This window comes from Polypterus senegalus, chromosome 16, assembly GCF_016835505.1.
Source record: "Polypterus senegalus isolate Bchr_013 chromosome 16, ASM1683550v1, whole genome shotgun sequence".
NCBI lineage: Eukaryota > Metazoa > Chordata > Cladistia > Polypteriformes > Polypteridae > Polypterus > Polypterus senegalus.
In genome coordinates, this window is record NC_053169.1 from 85115604 (window position 1) to 85139381 (window position 23778).

Here is a 23778-nt window from a genome sequence, read left to right on the forward strand (position 1 = left end):
AGATTACAGGCTGACAAATGCAAAAATGCCGAGCTCATGGTGCTGGTCAATGGTTAGAGATACAAAGTGACGGGTCTTCAGTAGGAAGACAAACCAGAATTGTGAGGATAAAGAGTGGTGACCATAGTAATTTTGTCCACTGAAGGCAGAGAAGGTGACTGAGAGGTTAGATAGAGAGGGGCTGCCTGAGTCATAGGTAGCTTTCTTCTAATTGAAGATATATTATTTGGTGCAGTACCTTAAGCTTGCACCCTAGTTAGTTACATTTATATAATGCTTTTCTAAACACTCAAAGTTCTTTACATAGGTAAGAGGAGCAACTTCAGCCCAATTGATGTGCAGCCTCCACCTGAATGATGTGATGGTAGCTATTTTTGTGCCAGGACTTTCACCACATGTTAGCTGGTAAAGGGTTTAGAAAGAGAGGGAGTTAGAGGCAGGGCATGATTAGGGAACCAGAATGGAAAAGGTCATGGTGGGCAATTTAGCAAGGACTTCAGGATACACCCTTCTTCTTTCAGAAGATGCTCAGGAATATTTTTTGACCACAGAGAGTCAGGACCTCAGTTTTTGTCTCATCGGAAGGATGGCAGGAATTTTTATAGTACAGAGTCCACATCACTGCAACGAGTCATTGTAATCCACGCTCAGACCCCAGGTTAAGCGCCCAATAGTCTTTACCAACTCCACTTCCAGCAGCAACCTAGCTTTTCCTAACTGGCTTCCCATCCAAGAACTGGCCATTACAAACAAGCTTAGCTTCAGGTGGATTACCTGTTCTTAAGTGCAGGTGGCATGGCTGCAGGATAATTCAAATTGTGTTCTGCGGTAGCTTGAATGCCACCCCGTAGATCATTTCCAGCATTATCTTCTACAAATCCTGTCTGTATGGCACTGTGACAGCCTTCATCTGAAGCAGCAAAATGTCCATTTGGCAGCAGTTTAAGTTGGCATTGACATGTGAGGCACAAAAGCAATTGGAATGCATTCTCATGCAATAAAATGTTTACTGCAATACTGTCAGAATTTTGTTTGATTTTAATAGATAAGCAGTAAGTGTACTAACGTATCAGGTAATTGGAAAAATACATTTTGCTTTTCAAAATACACTGGAATTCTTTGTAAACTTGTTTAACTTCTAGCTTTTAACATTGGTTTATAAATGTTATCCTTTATTTATCTGTGGCTCAAGTTCTGTCAGAGCAAGCAGTGGAAGAGCATGCATAGGATGAATGGTAGTTTTGACTAACTGGTGACTTTGCAAGTAAAAACAATGAATAGCATTAACATCAGGAAAATGTTTATTTAAATTAAAATTCTAACACTGTGCTCTGTCTTTGTCCTTTCTGCAGGGGATCAGCAGTCTCTTCAGCTCCTTGAAGGTTGTAAGGCTGCTGCGACTGGGCAGAGTTGCCCGAAAGTTGGACCACTACATCGAATATGGAGCAGCAGTTTTGGTGCTATTGGTGTGTGTGTTTGGACTTGCTGCCCACTGGTTGGCTTGCATTTGGTACAGCATTGGGGACTATGAAGTAATTGACGAAGAAACCAATACAGTCAGGACAGACAGCTGGCTTTATATGCTCGGGGATTCTATTGGAACGCCTTACAGGTTTAACCTCTCTGGGACTGGAAAATGGGAAGGTGGACCAAGCAAAGACTCGGTATACATTTCCTCTTTATATTTCACAATGACTAGCCTGACTAGCATTGGATTTGGTAACATTGCCCCAACAACAGATGGAGAGAAGATCTTTGCTGTAGCCATGATGATGATTGGATGTAAGTCACTATTTCAAAGTCTTTTTTATCAGCTTCTGGATGTAATGCTTTTCATCTCAAAGGCTTACAGATCTAGATTTTTTTTTGAAACACAGCATTAAGCATAAATTATCTTGCATTTCCAGATATTCCAGTTGGTTGCTATAGTAACTATTTAGCAAATGTTGTTTTTTAAGGCGTGAAATGCTTGCTACATCCAATAAGAAGTAGATGCTGAAATTGGCATTAGTGCTTAAATAGACAACTGACTTGTAACACTTTAGATAGGAGAGGATTTAGGTTGGTGTGGTTTACTCTAAAGATTTAGATTAAGTTCATTTATTCAAAAATCCTTAGGGCTGGAGTTCAAAGTATTTTCCTTGTGTTTGGATTTGAAAAATGTGGAAGCTGGATGATGTCAGAAGTTGCCTTTTGCTCTCTAAGTATTAGAAGAAAAAGCTGATGGCAATAAATTTCTCTGTTACAGCAGGGCAACCGATCTGTTGGTTTTTTGATAACTCTTTGTCACTAAGCCGGCCAGTAGGGCCAATTAATATTCTGTATTGTAGTAATATATACATTTTAATGAAGGAACACTTTCTATTTGTCTGTTTTCTGAATGCAGTTTATTCAGCACTGTCTCATGGGGTGTTGGTGTGTATTTTGGCATTAATCAGCTCTGGACAGGACAGCTTGACCACAAAGTGGGAACCAAGTTTAGTTTAGCCACAAGTTCAATAAGCCATGCCAATTAATCCATGATTAAAAGACTCCTGAGTTGAAAACCTACTCCACATGGATTGTCTGTCATGTGACAGTTTAAATTAAGACATTTTTTGTTTAGATCTGGGCAGTTTCTTCTCTAGGCTGTGATTATTCTAAGGATAATAACTCATATGGGATGAGTGATTCTCATTTTCTGGGGAACCAAGTGTGCTGTAAAGTCAATGTTCCTGCTTTAATGCTGCCTTGTCCTTGACTATGTGTCTTTTCCAGTGTTTAGTATCTCTTAGTTGCTTTGCAAGAGTAGTCATTGCCTATTTAAATTAAAAACGTGTACTGTGTACACAAGGTCTGTTTTACTTTCCTTACTCAATATTTGTGTTTGGTTTTGATCTTTTGTAGTGATGATCTCTCTACATATCTGAGCTTTTATTTTCAGCATTCTTTGCTTGATTTATTGATCACAATCTTCAGCTTAAGGCTTGACACTATATTGAAATCAAGTGAATAGCACTTGATGAGCTGTGTTCAACCGAATAGCCTGTTCTTGGCATCATTAATACTCTGGTCTTACAATTATGCCTTGTTCCAGTGTCCTTGTTCATTCTTCCTGCTTTACCAACTACTTGATTGTTTTTTTTTATTTATTTTTTTAATGAAGTTGTAGCTTCTGCTACTTGCTCATCTGACTTCAGATGCACATGAAACAACTTCACAGTTGATTGTTTTTAATGTATCCAGAAAACTACTTTTTAAGGACATTAAACACCTGAAGTGTGGATGTGTGTTTAAGATGAAGACCACTTCATTAAACCCTGGATCTTTTTTCCAAATTTCCCTGCCATTTACTATAGAAAATAATTCCTGTTTTAATTTAGATACAGGTCATATTTCCAAAGCATAACATTATTTAAAGGAACAAACCTCTAGGTAATCTAAGACAGCCAGGAACAGGACCCTTTAGTTACATTTTCATGGTGTACATGGGGGTCAGTCCTCAATAAAATAGACCACGTCTAGCATTGATTTAGGATAAATCGACTTAAAATTGTACGTTGCACAAATTTCTTTTGACTCAGACTACCCAAAATATGTCTTATATGTGTTTTTCATACACCTGCTTCCCTAGATGACATGTTTTGTAACTGTCCTCAGTTTAGGCCCTAATGGAATAAAATTTTTGCTTATATGTTAGACTGTATAGGAATCACATCAATCCTAAATTCTAAACAGGAGAATCTGCAGTGAAATTGATTGGATAGTACTGCTTAGTGAACGCTGAATTTATTATATAGGTAGCACTTCCAATTTCTAACCTAACCAGGAAACACGTGGGCCACTGGTCCTCCCAAGTTCAAGGTTCCAGCCCGAGTTGTTTGCAAGTACCAGCAGGTTTCCGCGCCATATGTTCTTTATGCGCAGTGGAGGCAGGAGCTGTCACTCTTCTTCTTCTTCAAATCATGCAATTGGCTACCGACATTTTCTTCATGCTTAGCAGATGTTGCCGCTGTTCCTTTTCTTTCTCAATTAGTGTGCCTATACAGTTTGCTATAACAAAGACACAAACCCAGATAACTTTGCGCAGGTTGCTGCTAGCTACATTTTTTGCTTCATCAGAGAATATTATGTCATAAGCTTTTAATTAAGACAAAGATCAAGGTTCTAGCCACAGTGGTATGTAAGTAAGGTGACAGACAGGTGCAACCCTTACCATTTTATATTGTAAAAAGAACAGGGCAAAGAATATTTTGAGGCACCTTGCAGCCAGCCCTGTATACAAAACGTCGAATTACAAAAAAAAAAAAATAAAATAAACTTGTTAACACAAAAATAAGTCCTTCTGACTTCTGTATCTGGCAGACAGAGTAAGATGGCAGGTCCTAGGTTTATGAGGCATTCTGGGACGAAGAGGTGGGCCAAGGTGGATGGGTCCCGTAAATGATGTCAGAGATGAGATGGTGTCATTCTTCCTTTCTGCACAGGGAAGAGCATTGAGATCATTATTATGCAGTGCCACCTTATGTCTGAGCAGAGAATTACAATCACTTATGCCCTTAAACTGTTTCCCATGTGTATGCCTGTGATAGTAGATATAGATTATAGTACAAAAATAGAAAGATTAATTCACTGTACATGCTGAACCGTTGGTAACCCATTTTATAAGATTTACATTTTTATAAGATTACATATATTGGTATCTCTGAGATTAATACTTAAATATTATTCTTAATTTTTAATGTCTCTTTCTTTGATATTTAAATAGATAATTGAAGATAAGCACTGTGTGCCTTACTGATCTGGAGTGGATTCTGTTAGGAACTCAAGTTATTTAAGTTATTGTTTTGTTCCTTTACATTTTGATGAGGTTATTATTAATATTAATATTGTCTATTTTTATTACTGGCTCTTTAATGTCATGACACTTTCAGAGCTTTTTCTTTCTATAGCTTTCTCATTTGTGCCACCATAGTGTTCAGAATTCAGAATTCAGAACGTGATGTTACCATTATAAAAGATGGTGGTACACATGAACTTTGGCCAGACATCAGAGGAATGACATAGAATATCAAAGGCAGAAAGGCTTTTAAAATTAAATTTTACTGTAGGATTATAGTTTCAAGTTGGGTAGGTTTCTTCTGTAGGTTTACATTTTGATGCTTTTCACCTTTTCGACTTACTTTAGTGAGATCTGCCTGTTTTGGTTGTCCCCGTTTATCTGTCTGCTTCTCTGTCAATTTATTTCACTTCCACTATGAATGGATTGCATTAAAACCTTTTAAAGGCAATATAATAATTTAAAAAAAGTGACTAAGGTACCACAGATCTGACACTTACAGAATGTTTTTAACTGTGGAACTACAAAACCTTTCAATTGGACTTTACTTCTTTTGTTTCTCTTTTATTATATTCTAGAGAGATAAAGTGGTGGGTCTAATAAGTATTACTGAAATGAGAAAATGTTTAGTCTGTGATTCCTAACATAAAACATATGTATTTTATCTGTGTACTAATTATTTTGTTGAGTTATTAGTTTATTTAGTTATCATTCTTTTTTACTTTGTTTACACAGCTGAAATGTTTCTGGTAATAAACGTCATCAGCAGTCTATTATGTTACATTTCAATTGTCCTCCCAAGGTGTCACTGTACATAGGCAAATGACTGCTGAAGACATTATACGTATATCAGGCACACTCCTAAATACGAGTAATTAAACACTAATTACAAAGTATCTGTACAATGGGAAAGAGAGCAGGATGACTTAATTTGTGATTTAGATGAGGAATTGATCAGTGTTAAGTATTCTTATTGGGAAAGGGGATTATGTGCTCTTTTGAGCAGGATAAATAGAGGGGTAAGTCAACTTCCTCAAAAGTATTTACCTCAGTCTTCTGATTTGCATAAAAACAAAACAAAATAAAAAAATCAAAGTATCTGAGACCTGTCTGTTATGACTCATGCATCCACGGTTACAAAACCTAATTTGTGTTCTGCAAATGTTGTTCTGCAAGGGCTATCAGTTATGGGTGACTTGAGAGTCATTCTACCAGAGACAGTGCTTATTCATTCTGCACATTATTTCTCAAGCACAGGGTATTATGAAATTTTAATATGCATTTGAAAGTGAATTTTAATATTGTGTTTTTTTTCTTCATTAATGTGGTGTGACACATAATTCAGCATACCTTAATGTAAGTGGATTCTTCTTCAGGTTTTATCTTAATAATTCATGCAGTGCTGTCCTACAGATATTTACTTACATTATGTTGAGGTCTTCTGTGGGGTACACACAGTCTTACACCAGGGCAGTTTAGAATTACTAGTCAGCCTTTGAGCTGTCCTTGTTCTTCTGTCCAAAAATGAAAATTCCACAGATGACACTTCTGAACCTAGGATCAAACCTGCATTTATTTCTACAGTTTCAGAAAAAGGCAGATATTTCAAGAATGGTATTGTAGTTGTATGATCCTAGTGATGGGTTGGTATGCTGTTGTTAAGGCCTTGTGTGTCAAATTTGAGCTGCTCTTTATCTTCACCATATAGTAGTCAAAGGTACAGTATTCTCCTGACTGAATAAGTCATCATGCTTTCTAGTTTTGCCTTGTACTCTTGCTCTCTTTTTTTGCTGGTTCTTGTAGCTTCATTGTCCACATCTTATCAGAGTCTTCTTAGCAACAGAAGAATGCCTTGCAGTCTCTGAAAAATCAGAGCAGATTGGGAGCATAGTTGTAAAATGGAGTAGAGATAAATATAGCAGATACATCTTTTTGTAACTGAAATTGAACTCTAGTGATATGTTTAAATATTGGAGAGTGACAGTTGTGATTTAGTGGAAAGTGGATTTGCAGAACTGAGATTAGAACAACAAAGACGTGAAAACATAAGCACAGGTTAATATGAAATAATATAGAATATATATATGAAAAGGATAAACGTAGGGTAATTTGAAATAATATGTAAGACTTCAGGAGCAGAGTGGGATTAATTAAAACTAGCCAACTCGCGGCGTACCATATGCCGCATAATCAGGCCGGTTTTTTAATGATTTTTAAGCACAGGGAGAAAATTAACATTTGAAAAATCGGTAATGTAATAAATCAGCAAGAAAAGCAACATTGTAACAATGCACGGAACGAACCAACACACCGTTGGTTCCGTGACTGAAAACTGGCGGATCGTCATCGTACCTTCTTCTGCCAGATGGAGGGATGGGGGTGCACGGCGCTCAGTGTGGAACAGGAGGAGAGGAGAAGGATGTCCTTTCAGCTCCCTCCGTCATGCTAGTCATTCTGATTTCTCGTTCAGTATGTACTGCCCGCTCATGTGCCCACCTCCAACTCATCACTTGAGTCGTTGTCGTCTTTACACAGTCCAGATGCACCTGTGACTCACGTAGACGTCTCATTGCTCTGTGCGGTTTTGGCTGTTTTTCTATATATAATCCACCAAGATACCCGACCACAGTAGTAGCGAGGTGGGAGGGGGATGTCTGAAAACTCAGTTTTTAAAGACTGCTTACTTCATTGTGTTTTAACCTCAGTTGTAAAGGATTGTTTTAAGGATCCCATGGGATACCCCTCGCGAACCGTTTAACCGTTTTCTGCATATGGCGATTCACCTCCGCGAGAAACATGCCTCTATGAACAGTCAACGTGGCTCGGAGGTGCATGTGGCCTCTACGACAGACGAATATAAATGACGCTGTTTTTTCTGTGTCGTCGCGTCCGAGTTGGTGGGCGTGGCTCTGCGAGTTGTCGTCTTATCCAATGGTCTAGGAGTTGGTGGGTGTGGCTCTTTTCTGCGTGCGCCATAGGTGTCTTACTTGTCGGCGGCCTAGTGAATCCACACCTCTTCCGGCGTGCTTTCCATGGGTGTCTTGCCTTAGTGAATTATATATATATATATATATAGATTATCCAAACCGGTGAGCATGTTGGTGTGAACAACTCTGTGTCTCAATGACTGCCTTTTTTTGAAAGGCAAGAGAACATAAGAAATTTTGATAAAACAAGAGGTGAGGATTCAGTTGATCAAGCTCGTTTGTAGTGAGGTGGTGCCAGAACCTGTCCCAGATAACATAGCACGTAAGGCAGGAACAAACCCTGGACAGGGCAAGTGCATGCACATACCAGACACACACTTGGGCCAATTTAGCTCTGCTAGTTCACCTAATCTGCCTTGTCTTTGGAAAGTAGGAGGAAGCCTGGGCACTTGGGTGAAACTTGCAAAATTGCAAACTACACACAGGGAGGACGCAGATGTGAACCCTGGTCTCCATACAGCACGAGAGCAGTGCTACCACTGTGCCATAGTGCTTCCTTAGAATTTTAGATGTGTGGCATTAAATATTCTGCCCGGCCTTCACTCTGCAATGTTTTACCTTTTTGAGCTGAGTGGGTGCAGCACTAGGATGTGATGCAGCTGTAGATGGCAATGAGAACAGAAGGAGAAATGGGAGATATCCTCAAATGTCTCAGGAGACGGAGGTTATATGGTCATTTAGGAAGTATATTATGTTTCTGCATCTCTTGCAACTGCCTGCCTGCCCAACCCCAAAACTCTGACAACAAGAAATGTTTGACTAGACGTTGGTTCAATTAATGTCAAAATACTAACCAAAACTTCTATATCATATGTTTTGAGATTGATGTAAATCATGTCTAAGTTTATATAATCCACTTTAATTTTGCTATGTATGTAATTTTGACATTTCTTACAGACAGGATGGGATACCTTCCAGTTGTACACCAGTGTGGGGGTGTATTTGCTGCTGTTGTTTTATAAGATTACATTTTCTATATTGTGAATGTCATGTTTACCTTTTTCCCTTTCTTTTTTCTCTGTAACAAATTTCAAAATCTGCAGTTTAAATTCTGGTTATTGTGAGATACTATTTGGACAGGTCATTACAGGTTTTAACTATAATCCTAATTTTTGATGAGATTTTGAAAATAAAATCACAGTCTAATAGATGCCCTTCAGCATATTGCAATATATACGGCTTATGAAGATTAAGTGTTGCACTATTTAACGTGAAGTATTCCTGAATCGTAGTACACCATCTAGGGTTTATAATATTCCAAGTCCTAAATATGTGGAGGTCAGAGAGAGCATTGGGTGCCGTTACTCCTGCAGACTTGTGCTTGACCCGGAAGTGCCTCTACAGGGCTATGCCCTGCTACCAGGAGTACTTCTGGGTCTGGTTTAAAAGAAGCCACTCTACTTTACCTGGGGGCCAGAAGACCAAGCTCACCAGGGGGAATGGAAGGAGAATGAAAGACTTCAGAATTTCTTGCTTGTGGTACTGCAGTAGTGTTTTTTATGTAAATTAAGGTACTGTGTGTTTAAAAAAAAAAAAAAGGACTGTAATTAAACCTGGGACTCTGTTGGGTGTGAGTCCAACAAGACACAAAAACATCTACAATATATTAAATAAAGATTAGAATAGATATATCGATGAAGATTGCTATAGGAGGGAATATGTGCTTAAACAGTTTTATATGGTGCAAGGGATTCGACTTTGCTCTGGCCAGGTTTGAGAGGCATTGGTATACCATCAAAGATTGATGCCTGTCTTGTACCCAGTGCTGCTGAGAAATAAACTGCTTCGCTGATCTCTTCCTGTGTGTTTGGAGACATAGACAGTCAGCCTTGCAAAGCTTTGAAAAAATTAGGAGGCACACAACATTTTGGTCGCTGTTGCTACAAGGATCCCTACATCATTATTACTCCTTTGACAAGTTATTAGACTGTCAGTTATACTATTGATTCTGCCCATCGTAGTAGGCCTACATGATATTTTTTAATCATTCCTTGTAGGGCCATGTCATATATACTTGATGATTATAATTCCACTTATTCATGGTCTGTGTCCTTAATACTAACAAGTGTCCTGTTCCTTCTTGTCTGTCTAACGATATTTTTATTAAAGATGCCTATCAAAAGACGCAGAACAAGATAAAGATTTGGAAAGTCCCCATGAATACCCATTTAATAATGGAAAGGGAAAAAAAAAAACAAAATCGGTTGCTCCAAAGGTGAATAAATTAGACCGACGGGGTCAGTCAGTTATAACAATTGCGTCTTCTGTGGATCAATGTCTCATATTGTTGTGGGTTCTCAACACAATGCCAACTTCCAGGGTGATCCATTTATAATGTAATGGCAGAGGTGTCACAGAGGAAGTGACATCCTTGTTCTTCCAGCTGTCCTTTGTTAAATGTACGGTTGGAAAAGGAGAAGGCAGTCGGCAATCGCAACCTCTGTCAAGCAGGAGTATGCATAACAGTCTTTACAGAGCCCTGAGAGTACCCCGTACTTGCAAGTGTCTGACACTGCCGTACAATGTAATATTTCACAAGCAGCCAATGACCAAGCAGCAATTAAGAGGTGGTGAAAAACATATGGACTGTTAAAAATACAGTTTATATAAAGTAAATCAAGTTAATAAGTAAATGTTCTTGTGTGGTGAGTGAATAAACGTCTTGCATAACAAAGTATTGGAATGCCAAGCATACAGGATGTGTGTATTACAACTAGCTTTGAGTATTCCACTCTTATTTGATGGTAATCTTATTTTGACCATTATTTATCAATTTTTTTTAAATTCTACTTTTTGAGGAACATGAGAGTTTCCTGGAAATAAAATTCAATTTGGCAAGTGAGTTGAGTTCTGAAATGCAGCTCATTGAGGAAAGTTTCATAGAAACCATTTTGAGGCAGCCTCTCGCAAAACCCTGACCAACTTAATGAAGTGCTGTAGTTAAGGCATTTAAAATAACTGGAAATGGAGGGGCCCAACCGATGTGAGACAATTAAAGATTTCAGATGTTATGAATTAATGGGTGACACTACATTAGCTGGGTGTGTGTGCTTTCCAGGTTAGTTTCTGCCTTGTGCCCGATGCTGCTGAGGTTGGTTCATACTCATCATGACTCTGGACTTGACTGAAGTGAGTTCAGTAAGGAATGTAATTGATTCTGTTTTAGCAGTTTGCAAAGGTGCATTATATGAAGGATTTCTGGGCAATTGTTTCAGACAGAAAAGCAGAATCCAAACACAATACTAATGGTGCATAATATCATGATTTATAAGGGCTGAGAATGCAAAAGAGATGTGAAGAATGACTTGTAACTTTGTGGTGCCACAGATAGCAGGTAACCAGTTTCATTTCTTAGGAGACTGTGATGCTGAACTGTCCGCTCACCCAGAGTTGGAGTGCCAGACCATGTTGTGGCTGTCCCCTCACCAAAGTACAGAATCCCAGTTTTCCTTTCATTTCTCTCTGACATTGTACTTCACTTTAACCTTTCTAGATCTTTCTTCCCCCTTTGGCCATGACCCCCATTTCTAGACAGATTTGTAGCAGGGTTTCCCCACATTAATAAGGGCTTACACAGAAAGCTGTATTACACTGGCCATTTATTTCTGTAAGAATAAGCCACACTTCACCACATTTCAAATTTAAAAGTGCAGCCCTAATCTATGTGGTATTTTAGAACTGCAGAATTTGTGTCACAGCATGAGAGGGGTTAAATGGGGCTTCCTTCACAGCACTTCAAATTTTTTTTTTCTTTCTCTTTTCTCTACGAATGTCGTCCCACAACTGAAGCATCATGAGTCATATGGAAATCAGCATACAAAAAAGTTCAACATCCAGACTCTTGGAATGTTCGGATTTAAAGAAAGAAGTTGCCATAGTAACAGTGTGACAGAATCTTTGTGCTCTGTGATTAGGCAGAGAGTCGCAGCTAGACCCCAAGAAGACAGTTGGCAATATGTATTGTACTAGCAATTAAAAATGGAAACGTGAGGACAGCACCTGCTGAAATGAAACACAATTTTAATTTCTAATATGACCCGTGTGTTACCTTTGACAAAGACAAGAAACAGCTCTGAGCAGTGGGGGCTGAGAGTTTTGCTTTATAGCTGGCCAGCAAACTGTCTTACTGTTCGCAAGCCTTCTTTGACCTATTATATAAAAATCATGCTAAGTCCCTAAGACATGCATGGACCTGTTAATGACATACGGGCCACATTTAGGAATTAGACATAATTCTAGGAAGAACAATAATGCTAAAAAGTAATACATGTGTCCAGAAGGCCAAACGCGGCTGAGCTTCTTTATGCCTTCATTATACAGTAGTGAACCGATTACTTACCCAGTGGTATACCATTACATTAGGTTTACAGTACATCTTTAAAAATCTGAATTGGAACTAGATGTGTGAATTAACAACCAAGTGAAACTGCATATGAAGTACTAGAATGAGATTACGATGAATACTAGAGGTTATATATGTCAATCCCTTCATTACAAACCACCTCAAGCAGTGCAAGCAGTGGAGTCTGTCCTGGCAGCACAATGCTGAAGGCAGGAACTAAGCACAGAGTTAATTCAGAAAATATTCAGACTCCTTCACTTTCTGTACACTTTATTGTCTTGTAGAGATCATTTTAAATTGACAAATTTGCAATTTGGTTATCAATCTACCCTCAATAACCCGTAATGACAAAGTGAAAACATGTTATCAAAAAGGTCTGCAAAATTATTAAAAACTAGCCACATTACCTGTCGAAAGCAGGTGATAGAATTATTTTAAAAGTAATTGATGTCTGGTGCCTTCTGTGTACTTCCGGCACCTTTCCTCGGATTCCTCGTGTATATGTATCTCTTTCACGGTTCTCCCTCTGGAACATGTTACTGTAAAGCTTTCTTCTCTCACTCTTATTTTTGTGACACCTTGCCCACCTCCTGTTTGCTTTTATACTTCCTGTATTTGGTGACTCTCTGTGTGTCTCCTATGTCTTTGTCCTCCTCATACTTCTTCTTTCAATTGTGTCACCAAAGTCAAACTGGTCAATCAGATTTCCTTGTGGGACCGGACATACATACATACAGACCTTAGCATTTTATTATATAATAGATGAAAAACACATGTGTTTTGTGGACTTGGAAAAGGCGTTTGACTGTGTCCCTCGGGGAATCCTGTGGGGGGTGCTCCGGGAGTATGGGGTACCGGACCCCCTGATAAGAGCTGTTCGGTCCCTGTACAACCGGTGTCAGAGCTTAGTCCGCATTGCCGGCAGTAAGTCGAGCCCGTTTCCAGTGAGAGTTGGACTCCGCCAGGGTTGCCCTTTGTCACTGATTCTGTTCATAACTTTTATGGACAGAATTTCTAGGCGCAGACAGGGTGTTGAAGGGGTCCGGTTTGGTGGACTCAGGATTGGGTCACTGCTTTTTGCAGATGATGTCCTGTTTGCTTCATCAGGCCGTGATCTTCAGCTCTCTCTCGATCGATTCGCAGCTGAGTGTGAAGCGGCTGGGATGAGAATCAGCACTTCCAAGTCCGAGACCATGGTCCTCAGCCGGAAAAGGGTGGAGTGCCCTCTCAGGGTTGGGGGAGAGATCCTGCCCCAAGTGGAGGAGTTCAAGTATCTCGGGGTCTTGTTCACGAGTGAAGGAAGAATGGACTGTGAGATCGACAGGCGGATCGGTGCGGCATCCACAGTGATGCTGGCTCTGCATTGGTCTGTCGTGGTGAAAAAAGAGCTGAGCCGTAAGGCAAAGCTCTCAATTTACCAGTCGATCTACGTTCCTACCCTCACCTATGGTCATGAGCTATGGGTAGTGACCGAAAGAACAAGATCGCAAATACAAGCGGCTGAAATGAGTTTCCTCCGCAGGGTGTCTGGGCTTTCCCTTAAAGATAGGGTGAGAAGCTCAGTCATCCAGGAGGGGCTCAGAGTAGAGCCGCTGCTCCTCCGCATCGAGAGGTGTCAGATGAGGTGGCTCGAGCATCTGATCAGGATGCCACCTCGACGCCTCCCTGGTGAGGTGTTCCGGGCACGTCCAACCGGGAGGAGGCCCTGGGGAAGACCCAGGACATGCTGGAGGGACTATGTCTCCCGGCTGGCCTGGGAACACCTTGGGATTCTCCCGGAAGAGGTAGAAGTGGTGGCCGGGGAGAGGGAAGTCTGGGCCTCTCTGCTTAAGCTGCTGCCCCCACGACCCGACCTCGGATAAGCGGAAGAGGATGGATGGATGGAGATAAAAAACTGAAATCTCTCACTTATATGGGTGCATCCTATTTGCTTTCATTTTCTCTGATGTGTCTAGAGCTTGATTGGCTCAAGTAAATTGATAGGGCATAATTTAATGTAGAAATTCACACACCAGTGTAAGTAAAGTTTCATAATTCACATTACATGCCAGGACAAAAGCAAGTCATGAAGTCCCAAATTGTGGCAAGGCCACACCAAAGCTAAAGCTTTAAATGTTCCCAGGAGAGTAGTGGCCTCAGTAATTTTGAAATGGAAAAAGTCTGGAACCACAAAGACTCTTCCTACATTTGTATATCCTGGCAAGATGACTCTTGGTCAGGTAGGTGAGAGGAACCCAATGGTCACTCTAAAAGAGCTTAAGAAGTTATCTTTTAAGATGGGATAATGAGTCTGAAGGACAACCATGACCACACTCAGACAATGGTAGAGTTATTAGGTGGAAGCTAATCTTGAGTAAAAGGCATGTGGGAGGGAAGGATGAATGCAGCTAAATGCACAGATGACCTTGAGAAAAACCTGTTCTCGATTGCATGACCCAAAGCTTGAGTAGCCAAAGACAAAGGTCCTTGAGCAGCCCTGACTTAAACCCCATAGAACAGCTGTGGAGAGATGTGAAGATGACAGTTTTCAAATGCTTCCCATACAATCTAAAGGAGCTTGAGAGCTTATGCCAGGAAGAATGGGTTAGACTTCTCAAATCCATGTGTGCAGACCTTGTAGAAACTTAACTAGAAGAAACTGCAGACAAAGGGGCTTTATGAAGTACTGCATTAAGGGTCTGAATTCTTATATGTGATTGTGTTGTATTTAGTGAATGATATAATCTATTCTTGCAGTTTGAGGTTTGTAGCATTACTGTTGTATTTCTGAGTTGGCTTTAATAGATTGGTCTTCTAGCCCTGTGAAGAGGATTACTTCTAATTTGTGTGTTGTACTTACCCCATTTTTTACACTAATTGCACACCCAACCTACCTGGAAAGGGGTCTTTCTGAATTGCCTTTCCAAAGATTTCTTCCATTTCTTTTCCCCTTACAAGGGTTTTTTGGGGTAGTTTTTTTGCCTTCTGAGTGAGACAAAGCTTGGGGGCTATCAAAAAAATGGGGCCTGTTAAAGCCCATTGTGCCACTCTATGTGTGATATTGGATTATACAAGAAATAAATTGTTGTTATATGGATGGGAGATTTTTTTTTCTTTTTCTTTAATGAATTTGTAAACCTTTCAGAAAACGTGTTCACTTTTGTATTTTTGGTTATGGAGAGTAGATTGATGGGTAATAATGTAAAATATAAGCATTAACAGTTAAATCTACAACAGAAAAAGTGTGCAGAAATTTAAGGTGTTTTAAATACTTTCTGAACCCACTTTATGTTCAATTATATACAATAAGTATTTGCATGTGTTTATGTTACAATATTTTATATATAATGACTCATGGTGGAAGCCGCCCCTGAATATACTGGTGTGAGTGCCAATTGCCCTGTACCCAAAATGGAGAAATAAGGCTGCAAGTGTTGTAAATGCCCTGAACAGAAGGTAGCTGGGTGCCAGTAATATTCTGTGTTGCCTTCACCACTCTCTGCAGGGGTTTACGGTCTTGAGATGAACAGGTGATGTAAAATTTCAGTGCCATCAGCACATTTCATCTTCTTTACAATAATAAATAAGACATGATGAATACAGATCCCAAAAATAATCCATCTAGAATCGGTGTCTTTTTGGAAGTTTGTGCAAACTTTGCTACATGCTGTATATGTTTTAAAGTATCAGCTTTCAGGAGCCACAAAAACTTATGGCTTGGTTGCTGTGGTGTTTACCGCTAAAGGATCGCTCCACAAATAAACCACACGCTGCTAACAGGCAGTTGTGATAGCTGGCTAAAACACAGCTAAGAACAAAGGCTTTATTATAGAGCCCTAAGGACTTGGTTCACTCACTTGACCCTGAGTAGTCAGAGTTAGCTTCTTCCATTGCACACTAATGCCTAGCAAGCACAGAATACTTCAGTGTTAGTGTAGCTGCGTTTGTGGTGCTTTCACAAATAGTTCAAAATACAGCTACCAGAAAGGCTTTCCAGCATTAGTATGACTCATTTCCAAAAAAGCACAAGTCTCTTCATTTGAAAAGTTTAGTGAAATTCAAAGCAAACAATTCACACAAAAATAGAGACCAAATTGATACTGCAAAGAAAATGGAAGTTCCTGTATTAGATGTTCCAATTAAGGCTTAATGGTTTAGGCTACATTTCTTAAGGTTTTTTTAAATAATTCTGTTGAAGCATGGTTGAAAATCAATGTCTGACTTTCATTGGTTAAATTTCATAGAATTTTTATTTATTATTACTTTTGTCAGATTAAAGTTATTTCTGTGACCATTTTGAGTTTTTTTTTCATTGACTGAAGGGTACCAACAATTTTGTCCACGTGTGTATGTTATTTCATACACTAGGACTGTACTCATGTAGCATAATGCTATTGTAATGGTAGCTGTAAATTAACAGTCTGAAAACTATATGCCTTTTATGCCTCTTTAACAGTTCATGTTTATTCTGTACATCTAACTACAATCTGCCAGCATTATGTTATCACACATTGATATAGCTGAGCATTAAGAACACTTCTTTAACTTATTAGCTTATGGGGGTAAACAGAATATTTAATTATCTACAGCTGCATTCTATTCAAATTCAAACTAAAGAAAAACGTATAGGAATTTACCATTAATGTTAACTTAAGAGTTTGAATCTTACAGTTGTAATGAATCCAGTGTTGCCAAGTTTGTGGTTTTCTTGCCCAATTAGGCTATTTATGATTGCCATCCACAGGGGAAAAAATAGGCTTTCACAGGTTGAATTTTTGGGCTACTTTTTTTTTTTTTTTTGAAACATTGCTGTTTTTTGGGCTATCTTTCAACCCCCTCCTCTGCATTTTTAAAATATTTTTCATCCATCTGACATCCTCCCTGGCCTTGATAATACTGTATGTACCTGTCTCTCTCACTTTGACACCATTCCCTTGTTTCCGGTGTGTGATTTTTGTCTGCCTCGGGTACTGGGCAATTTATTTGGGAAAATTTGCTATTTTTAAGCCATCCTTAAGATATAAATTATGTTAAGGATCTGGCAACCTCGAAATTTCCACTTTAATCACGTAGTTTATTTGGTCATTAAAGCAGAACGTCATAAACTTAATCTTAAAATCATTTAATTTACTAGTTTCTCAAATCCCATCATAACTAAAGTAGTACGTTAAATGCTTTTTGTAATTGATCTTCTATGTGCTCCGTGTGTGAATCACTACATGCTTCTTAAACCAGCTTTCTCTACCTCCGACAGGACACAGAATCAATTACATTCATGATATTACAGCTCTCTGAATAACTAAAATACTGAGATGTATACGTGATACCATTTTCATGATGGATAGGAGTTAAAGAACATTATTAAACATGGGAACACGGTGGCGCAGTGGTTGTGTGCAACCTTCAATAAAATTAATTTATTGCAGCAGTATTGTCTCTTTCAAACTTACTAACCTCCAATTCCTGTCCTTCCTTTTCTTTCTCCAAATACCCAATTGCCACACAATCAGATCTGTAATAGACGTTAAGCCATCTGTAAGCTTATAATGCAGATTCTTCAAAACTTTTAAGGAACATTGAAATATCTTCGTAGTACATGTTTAAGTATTCTATCCTTCATGCCAGTCCCAGTGAGGCATACAATGCGAGGCATGCAAGAACAATCTGTGAACAGAGCACCAAAACCTTGTCATTTAATTAGTAACAATATAGATTATTTAAATAAAGTTAAAGTTTTATCTGTAATATATAATTGTATTTTGCTGCATTTCATCTTAAAAATGATCTCGTCATCATATGTAAATATGTGCTTTATAAAGTGGCTGAGGTTGTGCAATAATATAACTATAGTGCAAGTTTACAGTGAGGTAATTGTACTTATAAGTACAAACGGTTCTACAAGGAGCAGTTGATGGACTGATAGAGTGTGTTTAGAGCTCTTGGGATGAAACTGTTTCTGAACCGCGAGGTCCGTACAGTAAAGGTTTTGAAGTGTTTGCCATGTGAGAAGCAGTTCAAATAGGAAGCACAGCTGAGGCAGTATGTACTTGATGCAGTATACCAATAATTCTCTGTCCGATCAGCTGCTCCGAGTGGTGCAGTGAGAGTAATATGGAAAAAGATGATCCGTTGTGGCAACCCCTAACTGGAGCAGCTGAAAGAAGAAGACGAAGGTTCTGTGACAGTAACGACGCTAAAGCAGCTATGGTATTTAGAATAGTTTTACCATTCTGTGGACCATTATATTGTTACAGGTTAATTACAATCAGATGCATTAAACTAATAAACAATATAGGGTTAATTTCAGTGTATTTATAAAGCTGCGTGAGTAATGAGGATCTGGAAAGGAAAGATAAACCATACAGGAACAGTAGCATTGCTTTGACGCTGGGTGCTGCCAGTCTGCAAAACCTAGTGGAGAACTTGCGTATGACAGGGTATGAGGTACCATGGAAATGTGCATGGCTTTATGCCAATTTTAGGTTTTGTACATCGAGATTTGAACGTGGAAACGTTCTTACGCAACATTTCTGTGCATACGCACCATTTATACATGAGGCCCCTGGTCTTTATTTTTACATGTTTTTTTTCCACTGGGCCCATTTCATTTGTTCCTGTGATGCATTAATTGGGCTTCTTTGACAAAATAGGCAATGTAAACACTGCTTTGAAGTGTAAATTGCAAGATGCTCGACTCAGTCTGAAGACACACCTGCAACAATGCCAGCCAGCATAAAGTTCTTTGTCACATGCCAGGCACTAAGCATTTGTCCACGAGCAAAATAAGAGCTTTCAGTTTTGACTATAAAGTGATAAGCTGGAGATATAAGGCAAGATCATATTTAAGGAAAGTATTCACTATTTTAATGAAAGCATATTAGCAGTTAAATTATAAAACTGTAGATATTAGGATATATAGGGTCATTATTGTCACATGTACAGAGAATGTGCTAATTAATAGGCAATGCATTGCTACTCTCTAGCACCATGATTATTGTAAAAATAATTTTTTTAATCATTGCAGTATTAATAATTTATTATTTCCTTTTCCTTTGGATTTTATTTTTTGTGGTGAACATGTACTTCCACCAGGGCATAAAAATGGGTGCTGAAAGTTGTTGAGTGGAAAGGCAAAAATCAAGCCTTCACATAAGCAAATGCGCTAATGAAAATTTTCCTTTTACTTATTTGAGCCTTTGTAAATTAAGGGGAAGTGCATTTAGGACTGAAGTCAGAACGCACTTCTTTACATAAACAATTGTGGGAGTCTCAAACAAACTACCGAGACATGTAGGTGAAACCTTGACAACCTTTAAGAAGAATTTGGATGAATATTGAATTATATATGCATATCCCAAGAATATTGATATTAGCTGATGGACTGAATGGTCGCCTCTCATTTGTCAACTACGTTCTTACAGTATATGTGACAGGTCGACACCAGCTTTTTAAATCCAGATCACCACACCAATGATCAGTTTCTTTCTGTCAGAACCGCTGCTTCACTGCTTACCTTTGAAGACATGAATTCTGATAATCATGACTGCTGTGCCCTCCATGTGGAGGTGCCAGAATTGAGCTGTCATATCAAAGTGAACCAGTTTATGTGACAATGAGGGCTTTTAACGTCAAAGAGTGATATCACTCATGCATTTAAAGCACTTTAAAATGGACTCATTCATTTGAGCACTGTTGTACATAGAAAGCTTTTTTTAGGTAAGGCTAATGTGCAAACTCAACTACTGCTGCATTATGTAACCAAATGATTTGAAATGAGTAGCAGTTTTTAAGATTTCTTTACAGCAAATGCAGAACCATGATTTTGTATTCAACAAGTATTTTAGTGATTTAATCTAGAGACTTACTTTTCCTTCCAGTTAGATGTGTACATACTGTTATTATTGGGTGACTCAAGAAATGCTTTGGGGTATGTGAAAGTGCCCTGAGAGAGTGGCGTTCAGTTTAAGACAGGACACTATCTGACATATTTGGCTGGCGGCATTAACTTTAGTAGAGAAACAGATTCAGATTTTTTTTTCCTCGTTTTTTATTTTTAACCAATTTCAACAAAAGAACTGTTACTCATAAATGGGGAAGTATATTTAAAAGATAAGTGTAACAATCTTATTGAATTAGCATTAAATGTAGTAAAAGCTTGTACCAACTAAACCATTTAATGCAATGGGCCTTCAGTGTGTTCATTTTCAAAAGACTGCTAAGTTCTTGTATATTGAGCACTAGCTGAATATACAATACTGTGTATGCAAGCTCAAAAGATGAATTGAATATTTGAGGGATGTATTTTTGGGCAGTTTTAATTTGCTCTATACAGCGTTAAGAATCCACTTTCAAAGGAAGAACATGGAACTTTCTAGTACAGATATGTAGGAGGTAGGAGTCGGCACTAGAGCAATAGGCACCAAGCAAGAAGCAACTCTCTAGATTCGGTTCCAGCCTACAGGGCATCGGCTTTTAGAGTCACATATGAGAACAAGTGAAAAGGGTCACGAACCATGCCAGGGCTTGGATCTGAAAGCATTCCTCCATACTTTTTGTCTTCTATTTTTAAAGCCGTGCCTATTTTTATATTATACATTTATATATATATAAGTGGCTGTACTGTATTACTTATAAATCAGCCCAAGGCTAACCTACACTGGAGCATACAATTAAAATTGATGAACCACTTATGCTTCTTCCATTGATTAGTTGCCTGCTTTTCTGTAAATTACAATCACACTGGATATTTATACTTCGCTTTTACAGGTGATGCAAAGAATAAGATTTGGGGCACAACAATATATATTGAGAACTGTTATTTTATTTAATAAGTTAAGGAACCACTAAGAATTGAAGTAGGTACGGGTGGATTTGATCTTTCACTGGCAATTGTGGAGGAGCACTGAACTTGCTTTGGCTTTCTTTGTCCAGATACTTTTCTCTCTGTTGACTTTTTGCTAACTGCTGGCTCTAATGCAGTTAGATCCTCTGAGGTTTCACACTTGGCGATTCTCATTTGCTAGCACAAAAATTACATCTACATGGCATTTTGGTGATCAGGCAAATCCCTTGTTCAGAGAGATGAATGAATTGCTTTATGTGCAGTGTCTTACTTGTGCATCTGGCTGACTGTTAGCAAGGCTAGATTCAATATAGCACACACATACAACTCTGTTACTGTTGGTCTTCCACGCTTATGTTCTGGCACTGTGTTAGCCTATAGAGTAGAAGGGTCACTCAAGCTTTGTTACTTCAGCACCCTAGGCAACAGAGATCATGCTCCAGAGCAGAACTTAAGTGGGAAGAGAGCAGTGGTCACAGTGGTCTTTAAAGGAAGGTAAAGACAATTTGGCATTGTTTGTTTGGGTGTATATAAGGCCAACAATTTGGTTGATTATTGGTATAAAACTGTGCCTATAAAGTTTGCCAATGTATGATTTATGGCCTTTGTTCACTGACCGAATGTCATAAAAGTTACAGCACTGAGGCATCTCAGAATATCACTTCCCTGTGATTGATGAGTCTTCTCAAACAAGAACCTAGAGCAGTACATTCCAAAGAGAGTCACAGATGCTAATTGTGTAGCCGACTTTTGGTGTTCCATCTAATTAAGAAGGGACAATAGCAAGATGTGTGCCACTATAATGAAAACAGGCCAACGTCACTTTGTCCTGCATAGAGGTCATGTAGTTTTTCATAAGATCGATGTAGGGTGTAATGACTATTATATCAGAGAATTTATGGCTCAAGTAATATAGTCTGCTACTAAGATATACGATTACTAGAACATTTTTGATAGCTTTGCAAAAAAGCATGCACTATTAGTCCTTTAATTAAATAGTGTAATCAATGCAAAACCTTCTACTTCAACATGATGATCCATCAGTGTAGGCTGGCATTATGTTGTCAGATCTTCTGTAGTCAAAAAGTGCAGACTGTCACATATTACCATAATGGTGTTATGCTTATACATTTGCATTATGCATTATTCAATTTAACTGTCTGCTGTGGCCCAAATTGTGGAAACAACACCAAAGTGTTTTATTCAGTTTAGTAACTAACTGTTTTAGTGGCTTGCTGATTATGGGACTATAGTTACAAAAATATTCAAATGACATTTCATTAGGGGAAGACAGTTCGTCCTCATCCTCCCATGATTCCCCTTTTTATAGAAGATGTCTTCTGCAAGAGCATGTTAGTCAGCATCTAATGTGGGTTGTGTAACCATTGTAAACTTCTTATCTGCTGCTCAAACCACAATCAAGAGCCACTCTTCCCACACCGGGCACTTTAAGATGTAAAAGGATCCATTCCATCACTTTCAAATATTGTTCTGTTATTGTGCAATTTTCAAAGATTTCAGTTTTGATGTCTCGCCTTCACAATGTGTTATGTTCTATTTAATTCATCAGGTGGCATTTCAGGAGAAACAGAAAAGTTACAGTTAATTTGCTGCTTCATTTGCAGATCAAAGAATTGCCGATATTTATGAAAATGTGAACCACTTTTAATTCTTTTAGCATGCATCTCCGCCACTCAGTACAAAAATGACCACAAAACTTCCATTTCTGGCCAATTGTCATCATCTGAGTTTCCTGCATTATATTTGTCCTTTCTAAGTGAATTCCAGACAATTCATATACACAAATAGGGATTTTGACACTTAAGGATCCTGAATATTTTGTCAGAAATAGTGTATCCGGCATATTTAGAATGTTCATATTTTGTTTTTGTTCTACCACATCTCAATTTTGTTTTCTCAAAGAGTGTTGCTTTTTTTTTATATATATATATATATATATATATATATATATATATATATATATATAGTTTTTACGTTTGCTGTCTCACTGGCACTCTTATTGGTTTTGTCATTGGAGCGGCATCTTAAAGATTGTCTTCAGCGCTTCCGGGGTATATGAGTTTGATGGATAAACCCTGTTTCACTGTATTAAAGAAGTTTATTTTTGCCCTTTTCAGTTATTGAATTTTTGCTCTTGCTTTTTGACTTCAATTTCTTTTTGTTGCTTTGATGTTCAGTCCCATTTGTGGCCTTTAGCTGTTTCTACTATCCATTTTTTTGTTTTTTCTTTTAAAGTCTCTCAAATCAGTATCTATCTATCTATCTATCTATCTATCTATCTATCTATCTCTCTCTCTCTCTCTCTGTCTCTGTCTCTGTCTCTGTCTCTGTCTCTGTCTCTGTCTCTGTCTCTGTCTCTGTCTCTCTGAAAGAGCTTTTGCGGTCAGCGTTATGTCACCACTTAAGAAATTTGAGTAGTATTGCCTTAAACAAACTTTCTCTAGGAGCTAACATCTTGAAGGACATTCACATAAAAGTTCCCACTTGTACTTCTCATCTGTCCCCTAGCAAGTGAAAGCAGGATATATCTTCAATTACATGGTGATATGTGATTAATCTTGATATTTCAATATTACATTACAAGCTCTCTGCCTGTGCAAAATTACCTTTCATTATAACTCTGGTGGGTAAATGTCAATCCTTCTATAGTATATATATGAAATGGTTTGATGGCTTGCAAATCCTTTCAGGGACATGTCTGAAATGTCAAGATCAAAGATCTTACCAGTTCATTTCAAGTTTTCACAACATCTATCAAACAAGTTAGACAATGTATGCATGGCGCAAC

The 23778-nt window shown here is 38.5% G+C and overlaps 1 protein-coding gene across 3 annotated transcripts in view; it reads left to right on the forward strand.

Moving 5' to 3' along the window:
• Positions 1–23778, forward strand: part of LOC120516299 (potassium voltage-gated channel subfamily H member 1-like) — a 709330-nt gene that overhangs the window by 216652 nt on the left and 468900 nt on the right. For all 3 annotated transcript variants that reach the window (XR_005630822.1, XR_005630823.1, XM_039737874.1), the window contains one exon: positions 1353–1782. Coding sequence is in view for 1 of the 3 variants with exons in the window: in XM_039737874.1 (XP_039593808.1) it covers positions 1353–1782 (430 nt within the window). In the remaining 2 variants the exon portion in view is untranslated. The remainder of the gene's footprint in view (positions 1–1352; positions 1783–23778) is intronic.